Source organism: Diabrotica undecimpunctata, chromosome 2, assembly GCF_040954645.1.
Source record: "Diabrotica undecimpunctata isolate CICGRU chromosome 2, icDiaUnde3, whole genome shotgun sequence".
Taxonomy (NCBI): Eukaryota; Metazoa; Arthropoda; class Insecta; order Coleoptera; family Chrysomelidae; genus Diabrotica; species Diabrotica undecimpunctata.
In genome coordinates, this window is record NC_092804.1 from 43,662,146 (window position 1) to 43,685,332 (window position 23,187).

General features: G+C 32.3%; 2 protein-coding genes across 2 annotated transcripts; one reads left to right on the forward strand and one right to left on the reverse strand.

Moving 5' to 3' along the window:
* Window positions 1–597: 597 nt before the first annotated feature.
* On the reverse strand, window positions 598–8,071 carry LOC140434472 (leptin receptor gene-related protein). Its single transcript, XM_072522769.1, has 3 exons — window positions 8,046–8,071; window positions 7,915–7,989; window positions 598–1,224 (listed from the first exon to the last, which is right to left on the reverse strand). Exons 2-3 carry the CDS (start codon window positions 7,953–7,955, stop codon window positions 927–929), a joined length of 339 nt encoding a protein of 112 aa, XP_072378870.1. The 5' UTR covers window positions 7,956–7,989; window positions 8,046–8,071; the 3' UTR covers window positions 598–926.
* Window positions 8,072–12,359: 4,288 nt separating this feature from the next.
* Coq7 (ubiquinone biosynthesis protein COQ7, mitochondrial) lies at window positions 12,360–13,421 on the forward strand. Its single transcript, XM_072522768.1, has 2 exons — window positions 12,360–13,011; window positions 13,062–13,421. Exons 1-2 carry the CDS (start codon window positions 12,720–12,722, stop codon window positions 13,343–13,345), a joined length of 576 nt encoding a protein of 191 aa, XP_072378869.1. The 5' UTR covers window positions 12,360–12,719; the 3' UTR covers window positions 13,346–13,421.
* Window positions 13,422–23,187: the final 9,766 nt, after the last annotated feature.

The following is a 23,187-nucleotide window of genomic DNA, read 5'->3' on the forward strand; positions in this document are numbered from 1 at the left end:
ATAAAATTTAAAAAATAAACACGTTTTTTAGAGGAAACTGGCCTTAAACATTCGAAAGCCATTTATACATGAACCTTCGAAAAAGGGATAAAAGGACCTACCACATATTAATAGGAATGACCTGCGAACTATCGTAGGTTTCCTAACAGGATACTGTCGCCTCAACGAGCACATGAAGAAAATCAGAGTGACAGAAAGTGCGGATTGCAGGAGACGGCAGAATACGTTCTGTGCAACTGTCCAGGGGTTTGATAGGATAAGGCCCAATACATTTGAGCATTATCAACTCGAACCTGACAACTTCGTGGAAGTGTCACCAAAGGCCATAAAGACTTTGTTAAAACGGCTGGCCTGAAACGACAAAGGATAGGTTTAATTTAGGAATGAGCCACAAGTGACCTCGAGTAAAAGGACAGCGTCGACTAATATTGAATCTAACCTAACCTATACATTATAAAATGGTAATAGTGTTCATGAAAATCTTTTTTTAACGAAAAAAATTATATTTAATTCGAAACATTCGTAAAATAGTTAATTTCCACAATTTTTTAATTGAGTTGTTACTTGTATTGTTAGTGAGAGGTTCTTGGTTAACAATTTTTATAAGATACTACTTTATTAAAAAAATACACAAAAGCTATATCACTTAATACTAAACATTGTATTACTACAAGATATTTTTGTTAACCTGTTTTTAAAAGTATAATAAAATAACCAACAAGCCTGTTGTTTAGTAAAAATATTCAAGTATACTGTCACATTAACGTAGGGTTCCATGGTGGCAGTAAAATGATAATTAAAATAGTATGACTTTGATCAACTTTTTCCTTTTTCCTGAATCCTCGATTCTCTATGTACAGCAATGAAACCTAACAGCAGTCTTAAATTATCCGAGCTATGATAACATTATTATTTCTTATACCAAATTACCACATGTTGTAATCAGAATCATCTTGATCGAAAGTTAGGAAAAATCCTAGTAATGTCATGTATACCACAACATTTCCTGCTATAGTCAAGTAACACGCTCCCGCAGCTATAACCGCAGCACGTGAAAGAACAATTGGTAGGGCGAATGAACTAACTAATATACCCATTGTAACAAATATGGATGCTTCCAAACAACCATTACTAGAACCAGAGCCATCGTTGTATCGTTTCGCAACTAAAGTAGGTATCGGCGCTAGAATGTAGAATATTACCTCGAAAAATGGCCACCATAATCTATAACAGAAATAAAGATGTATTAAATTTGAGCTAAAATATAACCAATTTGACAAAACTAACACACCACAAGTAAATTTAAATAATTACCATATTAACTAAATTATGATGATGAATATGCAAATAGTGAAAACAATCAAATACATTTAAAAAATCGAAAACAATAAAAAATAATACACATCATCAGTTTTTGTTCTATGTATATAAGTAAAACTGTGAGGCACAGATATAGAGAATAAAATGTAAATGGAACTTAAAGATACTGTAGAAATTTCTTTTATCCTGTATATCTTAAAAATCTATACAGTTCCTAATAAATACTTAACATACTGCGTTTTAAAATTTTAAACGAGAAAAGTATACTTTAAGCGTCTCTTGGAATGGAATATACACCAATGCTTATTTCATTCAGCCCAAATGCATTTATCAAGGTTTTGAATTAAGATTGGCGTGAGAAACGCCTGCTAACTGGAACATTCTTAGCCCGTGGGGGAATTTTTGCGACTGAAATTGCGATGAAGTGTGAGAAATATTGATTACCGAGCTTTCAAGCAAGCCATTAGTCTGGCATTCTTTCGCCAGGTACTGGGGTTTTGTGCCCTATTATCAACAATTTCCAAGAGTTCGTTCACTTGACAGATATGGGAGTGGAAACATAAGATTGTTTGGTTTTTTATTGCTGAGAAACCTACCATGGTTTTGCTATTATTGGGAAACAGTCATTCTTCTATTAAAAGAACCCGCAAGTCTACAGTGAAAGCAAGTATAGTAAAACAAAGAAATTTGCAATAAGTTTTTACCTTTTTTATACTGCTTCGGCAGATAATTTTTAAGCTGAATATATCCGTTTTATGGTCAATATGAAAAGGAAACATCTCATTATTTTTATTTTTCTTCGTGTTTCTGAAGGGGTACATCCCGTATTTTTTTTTATGTTTCGATCAATATTGTTTTTTGTATACAACGCCAAATTTTATAAGAAGATTGTAAGAAGCAAAAATTCTATATTACACGATATAATAATGACCCAGCTAAATTGTAAATTTCATTTTTTTAAATAACATTCAATATTAAGATCATTTCAAATATTTTTAGCAGGTTATCGGTAGAAATTTATATTGAACTTTTTCTGAAGATGTAAGAAGGTAATGGACATTTCTGTTTAAAAATAAATATACTTGTATGTAAAAACATTACCACACATAAATAATTGTTAACAGGTTTGATGAGCAAATATAACAAAGTAGGTGTGATTGTTAATTGTTATTTGTTATATATGTATTTTGGTTTTATAGAATTTTGTTTGTGACGCCCACAAAAAGACAAAGTGGCGCCCTTTTTCCATTTTATTTGGTTCAATTTTTTGTCAATTTTCTTTCACTTAGTAGGATTCATTTTCTTTATTCTTTCTGACTTCAGTATCCACGGATCCAAATAAGCGATCTGCAGACTCACGTCCCAAAACTTGCCGTTGTGTCCTTCAAAACACCTGAGTGGTTGCAAAGTGAACGTACTTAAAAATGGAATCCTTCATTTGTCTCATAGTTCCAATCGAAACTTCCCCTTAGGTTACTGTTTATATTACCCATAATAATACCCAACTTCTGGGCTTCTTGTCTTCCCATCCAGATCAATTTATTGTTACAATAGTATAGATGGAATAAAAATTCTTAACATATGACAGGAAAATACTTTAAAAAACAAATAAAAAGTTCACTTTTCATAAAGAAAAAAGAAATAAGAAAGAATTCAATAAAGTTAATTAAAACTATGTGTGAACTAGAAGGAAGTTGAAACCAAAACGGCTAGTTTTCTTCTTCTTTCTTGTGAATTTCTTTTGAAACGACAATCAAAAGTCATTGATCCAACCACCGAACAATACGAACGACAGGTGACTTCGCAAAGTAGTTAATTTGAATATTCATGACAATAATACAATGAAGGTCAAATCAACCATGAATACGAAGGTAGCACAGAAAATAATAATTATGTAAAATTAAGGAATGATGTATTTGACATTGCTAATATCAGCTTCCTTATTTAAAGAATTCAGATGTTTACGAATTTGACGAATGTTCAATAGAGTTCCATTAGAAAAAATTTTCCCTGCATAAAATGTTCCCACCAGAGAAATCCACTTAATGATTAAATTTGAAAGCATGTTGGGCCAATGGACAGAGACGATATCGTCTAAAAGATAAAAAAAGCTGGAAGAAGAATTTGGAAGCTGTGGTTTGAGAATTAATTATAATAAAACATAATACATGGTCATTGGAAACATCGCATAAGACCTGGAGATAAACAACTCAATAAAACAAACTAAAACAAAACAAAAACAAATAAAATAAAAAAAGTAAAGAAAACAACACGACAATTACACTCAATTATATGGAGCGACGATATTACAAGCAAAACTAAATACCAAATATTTAAAACAATAGTGGAAAACTGCTCCCTGTATGGCTCAGAGACGTAGGTGACAAATAAAAAAAAATTCAAAAGAGAATAAATGCAATGGAAATGATGTTTTGAAGAAGAAGATGAAGATTAACACTAATGAACAAAGTGAGAAATGAACGAATTAGAGAACTAATGAATGTGAAGGAGACACTAAATGACGAAATAGAAAAACGAAAGTTACTCTGGTATGGACATATGCGAAGAATGGATGAGACAAGAATACCACTGAGAACTCGGAAATGGAAACCAAATAGAAGGAGAAAAAGACGACATCTTAGATTACACTAGAATCGACAAATAAAATCAGCAATGAAAAAACACCTCAATGAAGAAGATATATATGACAAGAAGAAATAACGATTGGGATGTGGTATTACCCTTTACAAATTTTTGAAGCGAAGCTTCTATACTGGCGTTATATTATTTTTTTCTCTATAGTAAAATGCTGAGGCGATCGTGACATCGATTCACTACTCTCAATCAATTCGTTTCTAGTCATCATATATTTATTCTAAGCACATTATAGCATATTATTTAGTTTATATAATAATTAAATTTACTATCAAATGATATTTATTTATACTTTATTATAATTTAATATTTTGTTTGAATTTGACAGGTCTTTCAAAAGTAAACAACTTATGCTTTGTTAATAAATAAACAGGTGGCGTTAGGAACAAACAAAATAATTCATTGAATTATTTGAATATAGTATAATTTGTTTAAAATATAAATAATGAAATTACTTTATTCAATTTTAAAAATATAGAAAACATAGTATAAACCTTCACGCTAGTCTATTGTACCACCTACTGTAACATCCTTTTTTTAATCTTTAATGTCCATTTGATTCAAATCATTAACAAGATCAAAATAAAGCATGTAGGCAACTTCATTATTAGAAGACTTCTTAAGCAGATAAATATTCTGAATAATCAGAACAGAAAGGCTCTTCCACAGCTCCGATAAACGAACCTTCAATATCATTTGCATCAAACTCCTCAGTTAAAGCCATCTGATTTAATGTACTATTGTCTTCGCAAATTTGATCTTCTTTCTTTATATCTGTATTTAAAAATTCCTATTTTTCTGCGTTTTCAAACCAAATTAGCCTTCAATCTCCCACTGACAAAATCTTCGTCAATGGTACCAACTCAATAGCTGTAGTTTTGCTTATGTGCTACAACCAGGTGAGTGCCAGTAAGAGTTCAAACATTGAAATGTACAACAATTAGACATCTTAAAATATTGATTTGTAATATTAAATAAATTAATATACAAAGTTGTCTATTTTCAAAAGTTGGTTATATTGACACAAAGGGTGGTTTGTGAGTTGTTTAGTGGTAGCATAACATGAATAAGATATATTTACATCTAGTAGTAAACTTTTCTCAAAAATGAAAATTATTGAGTTATCTAGTAGAAGTGTTGAGGTGACGATAATTAAAACCTTTATCTTATAAGATGAAAGTCGAAGCATATCCCCAAAAGATTGAAGAGCCATTATGAAACAAGACCATGGGATTACCTCAAAACCCTTTCTCCTTTCTCAAAAGCATGAATGCCAGCTTCTTCTTATTAGTGAACAAAACATTTTAATCAGTAACAGACATTACATATTATATTAAGAATTACACATTATTAATAGTGACTGTCAAGTTTTTGAAAGCAAAATTGTCTGAAAAAAAATCATCCTTTCATTGCCCTTTCATAGTTTTCTCCTAATGGCTTACAAATAAGAGATCTGGTTATTATATTAAAAGTTCATATTAGGTATCTCTAAATGTTTTCAAAAAATATTAACAGTGTATTAATTTTAATCAAATATATATGAAACAAAGATAAAGCTTTTATCTCATTAAATGAGTAAACTGTCAATTTAATCTTCATTAACTTCAATAATAAAGCTTTTGAAATAACTAAGTACAAAATATGATTGTAACATAATCAGAAATAACATAATCTGTTATATTACTAAATACTTGATAAAAAATGATGTCATGATGTCTCTCACTCAGCAATCTCAATGTATATTGTATAGGTATAGGTTATTCCACGAATATACGACTGTTTGCGATTATTGCGACAACGAATATTTTACTGTGCAAGTAGAAGTATGAAAGTAAATTGGTCTAATTATTATTCCAATAAAAAGGGTCTACTGTTAGTATGACATCTGAACTAAAATTATTTCAGTTAATAGATGTTCAGATAGACGCAAAATTTATTGTGAAATTTAATCCGAAAATAACAAAAAATTTTACGCAAACGCTCATTTTTACTCAAATGTGTTCATCAGACATTTATGGGTTGGATTTCGGTGAAATGTATACACCAAAGAGGCGTGACAAGGGTTTCTTTGATATTACACTATTTTATTACTTATTAGGTACTACAACTGTAATAAAAATAAATGTACTATTTTTAATACAAATGAAAAGAAATTGGCAGAACGATGGTTCAGAAACCAGAAAAAAAATCTATATAATATTTCACTTTGTTAGTTTTAAATATTTGTTTGCTTTGAGTGGATGTACTCTTAAAAGTTCCGAAAGTAACGGGTATAACATACCGTCTATTGATAGTTAAAGTACCGAGTCGTTACAGATATTAAAAAGTAACGAAAATTTACATACAGTTTCATATATCCCCGACTGATTTTAGTTTTAAAAACCGTCCGTATAAAGATTTCCGGTGAAGAGAGGTGTCCGTTAAGAGAGAGTTTAGTGTAGTGTATTTGTTTATTGAAGCCAAAAATGCCGAGACGTGTTTTAGATGTAGACAACTTTATATTTAATGTACTTTCTTATTTTACTGCTGAGAAAACAAACGGGGGCCCTTTGCGACCAATTCAGTCCGTACATAAACGTGTGTGTGATGCACTCTGTATTAGTGAAACAAAACTAAAGTCGGTTTTGCAAAATGCAAAAAAAAGTTGACAAAGTGAACAAAATGTCGCACAATATAAATCTCGCCGACAACCAAAGACTATAGATCTTCCCGAAGGTTGCAAATTTGAAATCCGTGAGACAATATATAAAATGCACGAAAAGAAAGAACACGTTTCTTTAGATTCAGTGCTACAAAAATTAAAAGACAGAAATATATTTGAAATGTCCAGAACAAGTCTCTGGAGAGTTTTAAGACAGATTGGCTTTAAGTTCAAAAAGGAAGACAATAGAAAGGCTTTGTGTCAAAGAGCTAGTGTCGTTCACAAAAGAATAGAATTTTTAAGAAATTATAACAAATTTAAAAAAGAATGTTCTTCCTTCGTTTATTTAGACGAAACATGGATTTTTGCTAAAGGCGGTATCAAACGAATTTGGCAGGACGAGAGCATAAAATCCATAAAACACATCGATAACGAGGGAAAGAGATATATTATATATAGTGCATGCAGGTGAAAAACATGGTTTTATTGAGGGAGCAGATCTTTTGTTTTCATCAAATTCAAAATCAGCTGATTATCATGACAATATGAAAACGGAGATGTTTGTGAAATGCCATAACAGTATTTTAAAAATGGGGAGAATTTACTATTGTACAATTCAGCACATTGGACCATTTAAGTCGATACCTTAAACCGAATTTAAAACAGTCGTATATTCGTGGAATGGAGTATAATTATAATTGCTGCTTTCCATGCATATATTTCAATAGTATCTTAATAGTACTTGTCCTGATTATGGCTATAATTATTTTAATTCAACTACACACAACTTTAAATTATATATTTGTGAGCGGACCCTTACAAAGTTCATTGTGACTGAAATAATTAGCTCTTCTAAAAGGGAGAGATCATAGATGTTTATATCTAGAATAATAACATTGATACATGGTACAAAGGTATTATGACCATCTGCCAGAGATAAACGTGTCTCGCCTGAATTAATAAGAAGAATAACATTTGTTTTGTTGAAATTGAGCTTTAGGCCATACCTATCAATATTTCTTACGAACTGTAGTTTTTGTTGATTTGTGGAGATAATTCATTAATATCTAAGAGGTACCATATGTGCCTTTTTACTAATGAGTACCTCTTGCTGCCTCATTACTTTGATCAGACTTCTCAGATTGTAACTTCTACACCATTTTATCTATATAATGTTGAAATTAATAATTTGCTAACCATTGGTGTTTTTGAGGTGTCTGGCAATTTACTCCAAAAACAGTGAATAATGAATTGACTATAGTTATTTGTCAAATAGAGAAAAGCAAATAAAAACTTACTTGTACTGAGGTAAAGCACATGCCAAAATCACAAATGTCATACCAATAGAACCAAGAAAGGCCAAGGTAACCAATCTGAAAAAAGATTTACTATATATCAAAGTAGCATATAAATATCTTTAAATACTTACGCTGTTGTTTGTAGATGTTACAGGACCATACATAGAAATAAAAATAATTAGTGAAACAATCAGTTTTTAGTTTTTTTTAAATACTAATACAATAATGAAATAAAAAGTGGTAAACATAAAAATTGCAATAAATGCTCAAGCAGAAATTTAAAATAATATTAAGCTCTCCAGAACATTCTCAATAAAATAAATATACAAGTACTACTTTTCATAAATGATAAATTAATTATTGAATCAGTAAATTAAATTAATCTTTAGTTGTCAAACAAAAATATAACTACAAATCATCAGTATGAGATAATTGAGTGTTTTATAAACGAACCAGTGACATTATGATGTCTAGTAGTGCCTATATATTTCAAAGAGAATAATACTTAAACATTTATTGAAGAGTTCTATTATGTTCCTTAACACGTTAAGTGCCACGTGGTATAATGCGCGTGCCACACCCAATTTTGTTGTTCGGACCACGTGGCACATATGTTGTGCCTAAATGCCTTGTGGTATTTTGGGGATCGTGGCTTACACGGTACTTACACGCACTTGTGTAGTATTTATATGGAAGTTGAAAATATGTGGTCCGGAAAGCCAAGTAGTGATTTTGGTCCGAAAAAATATTACACCTATATAGTATATTTTTGTCACTTGAAAAAATACAAGTGAATTCAGTGAACATGAAATTGAATAAAGCTTTTTATGCTATATCTAGAATTAAAAACACACTACCCATCTCGGCATTAATGAACGTTTATTATAGCCTTGCTTACAGCCACATGTGCTACAATGTAATTTTGTGGGGGAACTCAGTAGATAGTAACAAAGTGTTCATTAACCAAAAAAAAATTATCCGTAAAATTTTTAATTTGGATTATCAACAGTCTTGTAAACCAGTTTTTATTAAACATCAAATTTTAACTTTCTACTGCATATATATATCTATAAATGTTTACTTTATGTCAAAGAGGAAATCAATTCATTTCCAGTAAATTCAGACAATCACTACTACAATACAAGAAGTGCTGAATCTTTACGAGTTCCTAAACACAGAACATCCAAATTTCAAAATTGCTTCAGATATATGGGACTGACCTTATACAATCATTTGCCAAAACTGTGAAAGAAATACCACTTATCTCTAAATTTAAAAAAAAATGTTAAAGATTTACTCTTAAGAAAAGCATATTATTCTATAAATGAATATCTTGAGGACAAACTGCAATAGCTTCATATTTTACGTGTAAAAATGTTATTTTATATATTTTATGTTTTGTCAATTTTTTTTTTTTACACTGTGAATATTGTATTATACACATTAATGTTTTTTATACCAAATTCTGTAGTGACGTATCCTATACATTTATTTTGAATGTCTTAAAGGATCAATAAAGATGACTATGACTATGACTAATGATATATTCCTTTTTGTAATATTTATTCAAAAAATATAAAATAAGGTTACTTGAAAAATGTTTGAATACCTAAAGACTAAAACAAGAGCAAACGGAAAACATACTTCTAAACATAAGTAGTAATTCTTACATTAACATTTACATTATACCCACGCAAATACAATCAAAAAATTTGGAGGTAGAACTTCATGTTTTATACAGCTTTTGCTCGGTGTGTAGTAAAGAAGCATTCAACACAATAATGTTTTTTACACAGCATACATTGCCATTTATTTCGCGCACTTTTATTTGTTGCAACTTTTCGGCCATCAGAATTTTTCAAATTTTTGTAACAAACACCACATCTCAATCTTGAATTAGTTTGTTCCAAAGCACGATTTTCGGTGTTACCTTCGGGCTCATCTATATCGTCTGTTCCAATGCGTAACAATGAATAACACAGTTTTTCTTTGAAATTGGTTATGGACAATTTTTCTTGTGTAACTTCATTGTAGACCAAGAAAGTGTTTACAACTGCAGACCCCAATAATAATTCGATGGCAAGCTTTCTGTACCAGTTTGTTCCTCTGCGTAGACAGTGAGAATATGCTTTTATTTGGTCAGACAGGTCAATAAGATTTAGCTCCGTTATAATTGATTATTGCTTCGGGTTTTTCTACTGCACCACCTCTTTGCAATACTTCTTTTGTATTATTTCTATGAAGGGTACTGAGCATAAGCACATCCCTCTTGTCATGCCATTTCATTACCATAATTCCGGAATCACTTTCTCTGGCATATATTTCTTTTCATTTAAATTTTTTTTGGACCACTCCTTTAGGATTATATTTTAGGTTGCTACGGAAGGTGCCCACTAGATGCGTCTTTCGTTCTAATAATTTGGTTGCCAAGGAGACACTTGTATAATAATTATCCGTATACAGTTCTCTACCAAAATCCAGAAGATCGGCCATTAGAGCAAACACTACATTCGAAGATGCTTGACCACCATTTTCGGTATCCGTTCCACAATAAACCCGAAGATTATAAAAGCATTGTTATTATTATCGCTAAAATGCCACTTACTTAGCAATAACTCAAAATGGTTCCTCGACATAAGACAGCTGATTTCATTTTGATAGAATGATTTTTTCCAATACAATCGTATAGTGGGCAACTTACACAGCCCATCCATAATAGGATACCAATAAACCTTTCCATTTCCAAATGATCAGTTGGAGTCCACTTTTTGATGCGCAATTTTTGTGTCAGTCCTTCTTTCGCCAAACACTGCTCGCCATAGAGATTGGTTTCGTTAACCATGAGAGTAGTCACTTCGTCACAAACAAATACCTTAAAAAAACTATGGGGATCCCTAATTATATAATCTTTAGAGATTTGAGCTCTAACTCCTGCATCTTTTCCATCAAAGTCAAAATTCTTAAAAGATGATCCATCAACAGGGTTCCACTGTAAGTTATTCAAGTCAATTAGGTCATCTTGATGATTACTTCTATTTTCTGGGTCACTTTTAGCTCTGTACTTAGAAATTACGTATTCACTAACATTGTCTACATTTTGTAAATTTGAATGGATATTATCTGACCCTGTTTGTGAGCTAATCAGTAAATCTCCAACATTATTAGAGGCAGATAAACTATTTGATTTGCTTGAGGATGCTCCGGAATCCATTGTAACATTTACTTCTTGACATAATTTACGTTTTTTTTATGACAAAAACTGCAGTAACATCGCTATTTTCATCTTCCGAGTCACTCAAAGCAACAACTAGCAGTAAGCATCAGACAAATAAACATCACCTATTATTACAGAATCACTTTCCTCATTCGAGATTAGTTCATCCCACAATTGTAAAATGTGTTTCTGACCTTTTTCATAATCTGCCATTGTGGAGATCTTCATCTAAGGAGCTAACAACAGACTGGCTTGCACAAGTCCCTTGATTCTCGAGACTGTTACTTTGTCCTTGAACACCAGGCAGTGCCATGGCACAACATATGTACCACATGGCCCTGTAGAAGCAATATAATAAATTCTTTGGGCTGCGTGGCACAAACTTTGGCCACAAAAAAATCTTTCAAAATTCACAAAAATAAAATACCTCAGCAAACAGAGACTATTACAAAAAAAAAATTGGTCCCAGGGACCAACAATTTTCATTGTAGGGTGGCGCTTAAATTGTTAATATGGCTCTGAAATATTTGCATTTATAACACAACATGCAAAATTATAAAATAAACTCCCTCTTCAAATCACAATGTTTCAAACAATTTATTTTATTTTTTAAACTGACTTCCTCCTCAAAACTAAATTTTGTATTTATCCATTGAAAATAAAAAGCTTATTTTGTAAATGTATTTTATTCACGACTAGAACTCACAACATAGAAACTAAAATATCTAAATGTAATAATACTCCAAAATTATACAAATATCAAAATCAGTTAAGGAAAATTTGACAATTTCCCATGTATCAAACCCAAACAAAAAGATGATTCACAACTCATGACAGTAAGCAAGGTTAATGAAAAATAGAATAATCAAGAACAGTAGATTAAGATAAATTAAAAAAAAAAGATAGCTGTCAAACAATTTTACGGACCCAAATAAATTGGGGGTCGATTTATAACTTTAATAATTCATTTAACAGAAACTTTAAAAAGAGCATATTTATTTAAAAATATATCTATCAAGAAAACTTATAAGCGAACGGTAATTACCTACCTTTTATTCCTGCCATTTCAATCTCAAATATATACCGTTTTTCCTAAATACTTCGATTAAAAGTAGAAATAAATAATTAACATTATCTAGAAATGTTTTCTTTTCACAATCAGAGTGCAGTCAGACGACGTTTGATTGTAAATTGACACTGACAGTTCCCATCCATACTAAGTTCTAAGCTGCAAAGTTCATTTTATCAAATTTTTTTAAACAGGTAATTGAGAATATTATGAAGAATATAATGAGCTACTGGTATTTAGTAATTAATTTATTATAAATTATTTACAAATAACACAAGTTAAACTATATAAATTGACTCAACCCCATAGATGCCTAACTAGAATATCAGTTATTAAATCTCAAAAGTTCAACATTCAACATAGGTACTCATAGAAGATAGAAGAAAATTTGACTTGACGTTTGGAGATTAGGTTATGCGAAAATACACAGAAATTTTGAATAGTGTTTTGACGAGAAATTCTTGATAATATAAATACATATCTTTACGGTTCTGGTATTATTTATGAAAAAACACCTGCAATATGTTTGCTCTTTCGAGGAGGTCAATAGCGCCTTTGAGACAAATTAGAACTAAAACGGACAAAGCCGTTTTGGACGAAATTATTCGAGTAGATCATGCTGGAGAATTGGGAGCAGATCGAATTTATGCAGGTCAGATGTTCATTCTAGGCAGCACTTCAAAAGCGCCTTTGATAAGACATATGTGGGAGCAAGAAAAACATCACAAAGCTACATTTGAAGATTTAATTAGAAAACGTCGGGTTAGGCCTACAGTAATGACTCCTATTTGGAACATTGCAGGTTTCGCCTTAGGTAACTTAACACTAGAGTATACATTCACTTCTAAAGGTATACATTTTTAGGAGCAGGATCAGCATTGCTTGGAGATAAAGCAGCTATGGCATGTACAGTGGCTGTTGAAACAGTAATTGTAGATCATTATAATGACCAACTGAGAACTCTATTGGAAGATCCAGAGTGTGATAAAGAGCTTGTAGAAACTATTAAGAAATTTAGAGATGAGGAACAAGAGCATCATGATCACGGCATTGATCAGGGAGCAAAGCAGACTCCTTTTTATGAAGCGTTTACTAATGTTATTAAAGCTGGATGTAAAGCAGCTATAGCTATTTCAAAAGTAGTTTAACTCATGTTTGTGTATATATTATTTAGTTGTTTGTGAAATATATGTTGTTAAATATATAAAATATTGACAGTTTATATATTTTTGGATACGAAGTTTTATTTCTGTCAATTATGGCAATATCATCCCAACAAAATGTTGAAAACATGTTTACACAAACAGTAAAACATTTTGACAAATGGTGAAAAAACAAGTACTGTAGACAAGAAATTATGTATGTACACTGGAAAATATCTTTAACCATTTTAGATTTGTTTTGGTTTTTTCTAGTATGTTCCCCTGTAAGATGTAGATTTCCAACCTATACCCTCTTTATCATATGGCTAGATTTCATGAGGGCTCCAAAGTCAAATATATTCACTTACAGGGCAAAAAGATATATTTTTTTTATATTGAAGTAGAACTTAAAAGATGAAGATGCCATCTAAAGATTAGTTTTAACATTTAGGTTTAGGTACTATTATTTATGGATAAATTTGTTATAAAAAAGCCAAGAGTAAATCCCGAATTAGCAAGCAAGGTAAGTTTAGTCGACAATTATTAGTATTACATATATGTAATTATTGTTTTGTTTAACTTTTTGAACGCTTTTACACTGAGAAAAATATATTCTTCTGGCAGTATTATTATTAAAATTGATTTTGGTAATAACAATACTGTACAAAATATCTTTTAAAATGATATTTTTCAGTAAATATTAAATTTATGGGATCTTACTTTCTAATCACTTCCCCTCACACTAAATCACTCTCCCTGTCGGCACCTCTTAGCTGTTTTGGCTAAAATCTACTCTCCTAACCGGTTTGTTAGAATCCGCTTATTTTCCAGCATTAATTTGATGCCATGTTAATCATTTACTTTCTTAGCTATAAGTAAGAAACATAACACAAATGATAGTAGTAACCATTTTGCATATTTATTGAACAAAAACAACGTAAATTATTACAATATTTTACTATAACATTAATATTTTGTTTAGCCACCCTTGGATTTAAGCAGTGCAGCCACTCTCCTACACATGCTGTTTATGAATTTTCCTGTGATTTCTTTTAAATTTTCGGTGCAATTTCAGTGGAAAATGATTCTTTCTATCAACTGAACCTTATTGGTAATTATGTCCTTGGCTAATTTTCTTTTTATGCACTCTTAGAGATCTTCAATGGGGTTCATGTCAGGTGAGTTGACAGGCCATGGTAAGAGCGGAATTTCTTGTTTTAACAAAAACTTTTTAATACTTTTAGCTGTATGGCAAGGTGCTCCATCCTGCATAAATATCTTATGGCTGTTACCAAACCATTCGTTCACTTGTGGAACCAATCTTGCCTGCAAAACTCTTTTATATTGGTCTTGTCGTATGGTTCCTTTTACGACAGACAAACGTCCCATACCTTTGCCACTAATCACCGACCATATCATAACTGAGGTGGGATGTTTAATTTAATTACTGCGCCTTGTCATCCATAATTTGATGTGGTTTCATCAATGAAGAAAACCTGTGAATGTGAATAACAATTATAAAGTGCGAAAATAAAATGATTTGTAATAATATTCCTTATGCCAATCATCAATAGACCAGTCTTTATGGATATTGGCCTAAGCTAAGCGTTTTTTGAGCACTCGTGGTGTTAGTTTTGACTTCTTAACAGGCCTGCGACATTTGAAGCCCATGACATACAAATTTCGGCATACGGTGGCCACCGATAGTGAGCGCCCTGCTTTTTCCAACTTATTTCTTAAATCTCTATGGGTGGCTCTTCTGTGTTACAGCTAATTTTTTTAAAATTCGTTGCGCCTTGGGGCGACTGTAGGTTTTTTGCCACACCGGCCCTTCCGAACTGACGTCACAGGCAGCTTCTCTTTGAATTTTTGACTCAATCTTCTCACTGACGACTGGTGTATACCACATTTTCGTGCTACCTCTCTCTGACTAAGTTCTGTACTCTCTAATAGAGCAATAGTGGACGAGATTTTCATAACACATGTTCTTTAGATTTACCCATCTAAAAATTCCAATCCAAGATTAATCGTCTTGTTTTATGATTAAGAATTAACCAAAATCAAAAGTATCACTATTATGTAATAATGTCAATAATTACTAGTGCAAATTTTAGATAAACTGACCAGAAATCTATGTTTTAAGTAAAAAAAACTTAAAAAATGTAAAACAATTAGTTATTCCACACTTTGAGCACATTCTACTGTCATCTGTAAATTTTTGACAATTCTAAGAAAAATTTATACCATTTGCTACGTAACTATGTACCTAATAGTTATGAATCCCATTAAACACATTCGTATCCAAGTGAACTTTCAGTGCGATTGAAATAAAAAAATTAAATTTTTATGGTGAGTCTAATAAATTGAGCAGGAACTGTATCTACATATGGACCTACTTAAAAACGCAACCTAAACCTAAAAACAAGCAGTAACGACTCTGCTACTCTAAAAGCTATTGAATAGGAAGAGTATTCGTGTTTTGTCAACAAAACGCTGTTATTAGTTTAGCGTCTGAATTGGGTTTTAACGATTTGTCAAAATTATTAAGTGTTTTGTTTTTTTCAATGTCTTCTCGTACCGCGTGTTGCTCATGCCCAATCTATAGCAATCTTTATATTTTCAAATAAAACGAATACCTATGTACTTGTCAACATGCTTTGCATACATCTCAATAATGCAACCTTATTTTAAACCGTCAAAAAAAGTGAGCTTACACCTACACTTCTTATTATCTGCGCTAGCTCCCAAATTTATTAGAAACTATGAGCTATGTAATGAGAGGGGAGTAAGTTGTTTGACAAAAAATAAAAATCAAAACAGACTAAATGTATATATATTTATTACAATAATTAAAAAACTATAAAACTATTGCCATAATTTATTTTAAACATTAAGGTACCAAAATCGTCGTATATATTATATAAATATTCATTCTTGGTGGCAGATATATCTACGTATATATACAATTTTATGTTTCATTGAATATATTTATTTAATTTGCTACATTTTTAACATTACGTAAAAGGTCCTGACCAGTTTCCAACAAACATATAAATCTATATTGAGTTGAAGTTACTTAACATACAGAGTGTTTCAGGGCGAGCTTACATTATCTATATATCGGAAACTACTTAACGATATTTATGAAAATTGGTTATGAAAAAGTTATGACGAACTTATAGAAAATATTTTGGCAGACATGCCACTTCCGGTTATACCGGAAGTAAACAGCAACTTTGTTATTTTAAATGGAATATCCTGTATATTATTGTATTTTTAGATTCTGCGTAAGGTTCTAGACAAAATTTGTATAAGGTAACATAGGTCAGAAGCTTAATTATTTTTTGAGTTGGTTGTTTTCAACAACACATTTTGGTTGTTTTCAACAAAAAGTTGTCTGTTGTTGATAAAAATGATCATAAAATTATTAATGTTCTTGGTTGCTATACTGCTTATCCTGAAATGTCATAAGAGATATTTAAGTATAAGTACAACCAATTATACCAACGCCATCTATTCAGCGGATTTTAAACATAAATTTCATCCATATTCTAACAGCTAGTTCAAAGGTTAAAGGAAACAGACTATAATAAAATAATAGATTTTGCAACGATAAAATGTCAAGAAGATAATCAACTTTTGAAGAATATTCTATGGTGTGACAAATCAAAAATTACAGGAAACAGAATGTTTAATAAGCACAATTCTCATTTTTAGCAAAGTAAATCAACATTTAACAAGGTTACGTGGTTTTCAGAAGTGATGGGAGTTTAATAGGAGTCTTCTGTACAATTAGAGACAACAAGGTTGTAGCTCTCCACTTTTATGATTGTAAATTAGACGGTTATAAATTATATATATTAGAGGATCAAACTTGTAAATATAATACATATTGTTGACGACTGTCGCCGTATTCCCGTTCTCCTCCGCCAATCCTCCCAGTCCAAGGCATGCTCCTCCAAACCTCTCGACTCTATCGCTCTTCTAATTCCTTCATTCCATGAGCGTCGAGGTCTACCTCTTTTTCTTCTTCCAGGGGGCTTCCATCTGTGAAGTTTTTGGGGCCAACGTTCGTCAGGCATTCTCAATAGGTATCCAAACCATTTTAAACCTCTTCTTTCTATTCTGTCAATAATCGTTTCTGTAGCATTCATATTATTTCTTATAGATTCGTTGGTCTTCCTTTCCAGCCTTGATATTCTAGCACTTCTTTTCAAATAATCCATTTCAACTGCCAACAATCTTCTTTTCAGGTCTGCATTAATTGTCCGTACTTAGAAGCCATAACAAAGAACTAATTCAACCATGGTTTGCCCTTTTTTTTGTCCCTTTTGGAAATGTTGCGATCCCACCATAAGGAGTTCAGACATCCTACAATTTTACGTCCCTGATTAATTCGGTGTTTAATTTCGGTTTCTCCCAAGCCGTTCTTATCAATGAGTGCACCCAAATATTTAAATTTTTCCACTTGTTTGATTTCCACGTCCTCGTCTATCAACACTTCAAACCTTGCATCTGAATTGATAACTAAATATTCTGTTTTCCTCATGCTGACTTGTAACCCCCATTTTACATATTCTCTGTATAGACGCTTTATCATAAATTCTAGATCATAAGAATCTTGAGCTAGGACGTCTTGGTCAAAGTTCAGGGAGAACACTACGTCATTTCCTATGGGTATTCCCATTTCCTGGCAGTGGTTTTTCCAATTTTGGAGGGCTGCCTCAATATATAAATTAAACAGTAAGGGTGACATACTACATCCTTGTCTTAGTCCCTTACTTTCTATTATTGACTCTGATAGTCTATTTCCGATTTTTAGGTAAGTAGTGTTATCCCTGTATACTTCTGTAATTATTCCTAAAAGGTATGAACTAATGCCGAGTTGTTGTAAAGCTTGCCACAATTTAAGTCTTGGAACTGTATCATACGCCTTTTCTAGGTCTATGAAGGCTAGATGTACTTCGATATCAACCGCTATTCTTTTTTCTATTAATTGTTGGAGTATAAACAAGTTATCAGTGCAAAATCTATCAGGCGTAAATACACTTTGGTCTTCGCTAATTAGATGTCCTACATCATATTCATTTTTGAAAACACTAAACATGGAAAACAAAACAAAGAATGTAGTTTATCACACCCGCAAAACCACGAACTGTTTCTATATTATTCAACTTTAAAACAACGTTTAAACTTTTTGTCTTTTATGGCACATTCTTGTACAAAGTTTATCTCCGACCGAGGTAGTCCATTATTTTTTATAAGAGGTCAGAATACAAAACTATTTTCTCTTATGAACTTCACTGAATAAGGCTCCATCCTAAAACTACTAATATTGTATTTAAGATTTAACTAAATCCCACAACAAAAAATACCAAACTGTGAATCGAAACTCTCTCCGGTATCTTTGTGGCAATGCACAAATCCTCACTGTTTTCAATAGGCTAATCGCTGGTCTCACGGATTTTAAGATATCGCGTTCGAACTCTGGATTACTGTCTGATATCTGGGTTCAATTTGAATTCCGCACACGGCACGCGCATCTAGCGAAAGTTATATTTTAATGATACTATATTTATGAGATTTAAAAAAGGAAATTTTAGTGGGTGTTCACTGCACAAGTGAACCAATGGAAAAACGCCGCTGGATGCCTTATACAAATTTTGTCCCCCGTTTATATCTTACGCAGAATCTAAAAATTTAATAATATACAGAATGTTCCATTTAAAATAACAAAGTTGATGATAACCGGAAGTGGCGTGTCTGTCAAAATATTTTCTTTAAGTTGATCATAATTTGAAATCCCCATAAACCAATTTCATAATGTATCGTGTAAGTCATGGACGTATAAATAAAGATCTTTATTTATACGTCCATGGTGTAAGTAGTTTCCGATATATAGATAGTGCAAGCTCGTCGTGAAACACCCTGTATATGAAAAAGAAACGAGTATATATCGTGTGTGAAACAGAAAATATTTGTTCACGTAAAAATATAGAAAAAAAATAGTCCGTCAATATTTTAACTAAAGACTCTTTCTTATAAACACGGCACGATGTCATTTATCAGCTGTTCAATTTTATGCTGTTGTAACTGAAATGCGATACCTAATCTACCGAATATTAGAGTGCATAAGGAAGTTTTTAAACTCTTTATTTTTGACGTAAGTTTAACTTTACAACAATTATGCCCGAATTAAAATAAATTTCATCTTATGCGGTGCATTAAGTTTTGAGTAATTTGGATTTTTGATGTAGTAAACTTTGTTTATATCCCTACATCTTTTAACTCTTCCTCAATTCTTTTACAAAAATTTGGAGTTATAAAAAACCATAGTTGATAGACTACAATTCAAACTATTGTATTGATAGCTAATTGGGTAAAATACTACTTGCAATTTTTATAAGCTAGATTTAGACTTTATACATTAAAAACTTTGTTTAATTTTGATGTGAGCATACCTACTATTTAATTGCTGTAAAGCCTGTCTCAGTATATCGTCTCGATTATTCCATATTAAAACGATTTATCCTAGCATAATTAAACAAGTGGGTACTGGCAAAACGCTAATATCTAAAGTAAAAAAATAGCACGACGAAAAAACGTAGAGAATTCATAACTCCATAGATTCATTTCTAGATTGGGTTTTAAATACCTTAAGTTAGACAAAAAGCTGTGTGGAATAGTCTTGTGAAGTTCTGTGTAGAGTATCAATTACAAACACGTTTTATCAGTTACTATCAACTCCCAGTATTAAACGTCCGACTTCTTTTTTCTTTGCGAAAGTCCTTAAAATAAGACCCCTAGGAAGAACCATGTCCAAAAAAATCAATAAATTCAAACAAGACTTAGAAGAAAAGCTTTCTTTAGATCAAGTAGATGTGATTCTGAAAATATTTGCATCTATCTTAATTTAAATGTTATTGTTAACAGTATCTAGGCTAGGTATATTGCCGATTTTTGGTGACATATGCCTCTTCAAGGAATCATCTTTTTTCTTTGCGGAGCTAGGGGGTGTGATAAACGTCAAAATTGATTTTGTATATTGGTTTTTGGTGGTGGAGCGCTAAAGAGCTGGGGTTCAGAAGGTGACGTTTGTATTTAGGAGCGCACTAGAGGAATTTTTGGTCAGCCAGACAAGTGTTCGAGTGTTACCAGCCATAGTGCGGAGGGCATATCTCTTGCTGAGGGTTCAGATTCTGTCCTTAATCGGTGTTATGTTTGCTATTTGGTGGATTAGTGCTGAAGGAGAGTCTCTTCGCTTCCTCATCTGAGGATTTTCCTTTCGGTGGCCACAACGGTGTTAATTTGGCGAGCATTTAGTGGCGCATAGATGCACGCCTTGTATTCGATTATTGGTCTTATATAAGTCTTGTAGGTAGGTGTGCAGTAGTGTTTTATTTGACGTGTTGCCGAGTTTACCTGACAACGCTCCCAGGAGTTTTGCCCTTTTTCTTGCCCTGTCTAGGGTGTTTTGTATGTCGGTCTTCCAGTTGAGAGTCCTACTAAAAAGAACTCCCAAATAGGACAGCGAGTTTCTGAAATCAAGGTTTTCTCTTAGGAGCGTTATCTGGCCTTGAGCATTACAGCTGTGGGTAGATTTGAATAAGATTAGTTGAGTTTTTGAGGCGTTAAATGTAACTCTTTATTGCACTACCCAACAATTCTAATTAAATAATTGTTCACCTTTAAAACGCATTTTGATTTTTGTCAATAGGACACTCTGATCAAAAGATATCGAATTTTTATCGTCGCGGTGATACAAATTTGATTTAAAAAATTGATTTCACGCGCGTCACAGACATTCAAAATTGCCAGTCGCCTCAAGCGTTGTTTCTGAGAGAACGGTTCATTTTACAGAAAAAGTGCTAATAAACATTTTTATTTAAAATTATTTTAGCTACATTTCTTGTTTGAAACATTTTTTTCTATGGCGTACATATTCTTGGTAAATATTCAGCTTGTTCGTATGATTTTGAGAGTGGCATTTTCGTCTCTGACGACTAGAGGAAGCTGGACGAAGGTACTATATATCTCACATTATGACGAAGTATCTTCTATAATTTTGTCTAAGGTCAAATTTAATTTATCATATTGTCCTGTATAGTTACCAGACGTTGATGTGCTTGCTTAGAATTAGTTATTCGTTCTTATTGTTATACTATTGGTATTCACTAGGTATAATATCATCATCATTCTGGCTTTACAACCCTGCGTGGAGGCGTGAGCCTCCTCAAGAATTTCTCTCCAGTCGTAACTATCCATCGCCTTCCTCCGCCAAGCACGTATTCCTATAGTTCTCATGTCTTCATCGATGTTATCCAGGAACCATGTTCTGGGTCTTCCTCTTCTTCTTTGACCACTGGGTCTATCAAGGAGCGTTTTTCTAGCTGGGTCATTTTGTTCCATCCGCATTACATGCCCTATCCACCTCAAACGTCATATCTTAATATGTTTTACGATATCTGGTTCTTGGTATATTCTATAAAGTTCGAAGTTGTATCTTCTTGTCATTCACTGCTCCATTAATTATCCTTAGTACTTTTGTTTCGAAACATCCACATGTTTTCATTAATTTTTGGTTAGAGTCCAGGTCTCTGAACCATATGTTAGGACTGGGCGTATTATTGTTTTGTAGAGTTTTATTTTTGTATTTTTCGATATAATTGTGGATTTAAGGAGGAGATTGAACTGAAAATAGCATCTGTTGACCGTGCAAATTCTGCGGTAGTATTATTTTCAGTGTTAAGGAGGGCTCCCAGGTATACAAATTCGTTCACTGCTTCGACGACGTCGTTTTCTATAACACGTGGTCGTAGAATTTGTGGTTGCGTGCTTATTTTCATATACTTCGTTTTGTTGGGGTTTATTAATAAACCCCGTTTTTGTAGCTGATTCTTTTAATGCTGCATACGCCTCTGGTACAGCGTTTTCCGTTCTCCCAACAATATTGATATTATCAGCATAGCCCAGGATTTGCACTGATTTATTATATATTGAACCAAGGGTTGTGATTTTTTCAAGAGTTAGTTTTGTTAAATTTACCAACTGATTTGGTATTCCTCGCTCTTTGATTACTTTGAACATTTCTCTTCTATTCACGGAGTCGTAGGCTGCTTTGTAGTCTATAAATATGTGATGAGTATCAATGCCATATTCGTGTTTTTTTCTAAAATTTGTTTCAGGGTTGCAATCTGATGAATAGTAGATTTACCACCTCTGAAACTAACCTGGTATTTTCCTACTATCCGTTCTGTATATGGTGCCATACAGTGACATAGTACTGTGGAAAATATTGTATATGTTGCATTTAGAAGCGTAATTTCTCTGTGGTTAGAGCATTCAAACATATCTCCTTTTTGCTTATGGTGCAAAGTATTCAAATCATTGGGGAGGAATTTCTGTGTCCACATTTCTTTTATAAGCTGCTATAATGCCATTATGGTATCGTGGCCAACTTCTTTATATAGTTCAACTGGGAGATTATCTATTCTGGGCGATTTGTTTCTGGCTAGTTTTTTAACTGCATCTTTAACTTCAAGAATCGTTGGTGGTTCCTCTTCCCTCTCGTCTGTTCCCCTTACCTCATCTCTTTCGTCTTCCAGGTTTTCTTATATTAGGTATAATATAGTCATTCCAATTTAGTATTTCAGTATCTTAGTTTAATAACCTGAAAACAATATTGTGTGACCACTTTATTAGAATTTTGCATATGTACATATCACGTCTCTGCTTCCATTTAAGTTTGGTCTGCAGTAGTAGGTAGTTCACGTCCTAGGTAGTCCTAGGACTATATAAACAGAATCACGATAACTACAAGTATGCAACTTTTAATAAAATGCGTATTA

Coding starts and splice junctions, on each gene's coding strand:
- Coq7 (XM_072522768.1), top strand. CDS start 12,720: ATGTTTGCTCTTTCGAGGAGGTCAATAGCGCCTTTGAGACAAATTAGA. Junction 13,012..13,061: donor CATTGCAGGTTTCGCCTTAG/GTAACTTAACAC, acceptor ATACATTTTTAG/GAGCAGGATCAGCATTGCTT.
- LOC140434472 (XM_072522769.1), bottom strand. CDS start 7,955: ATGACATTTGTGATTTTGGCATGTGCTTTACCTCAGTACAA. Junction 1,225..7,914: donor TGTGCTTTACCTCAGTACAA/GTAAGTTTTTAT, acceptor TTTCTGTTATAG/ATTATGGTGGCCATTTTTCG.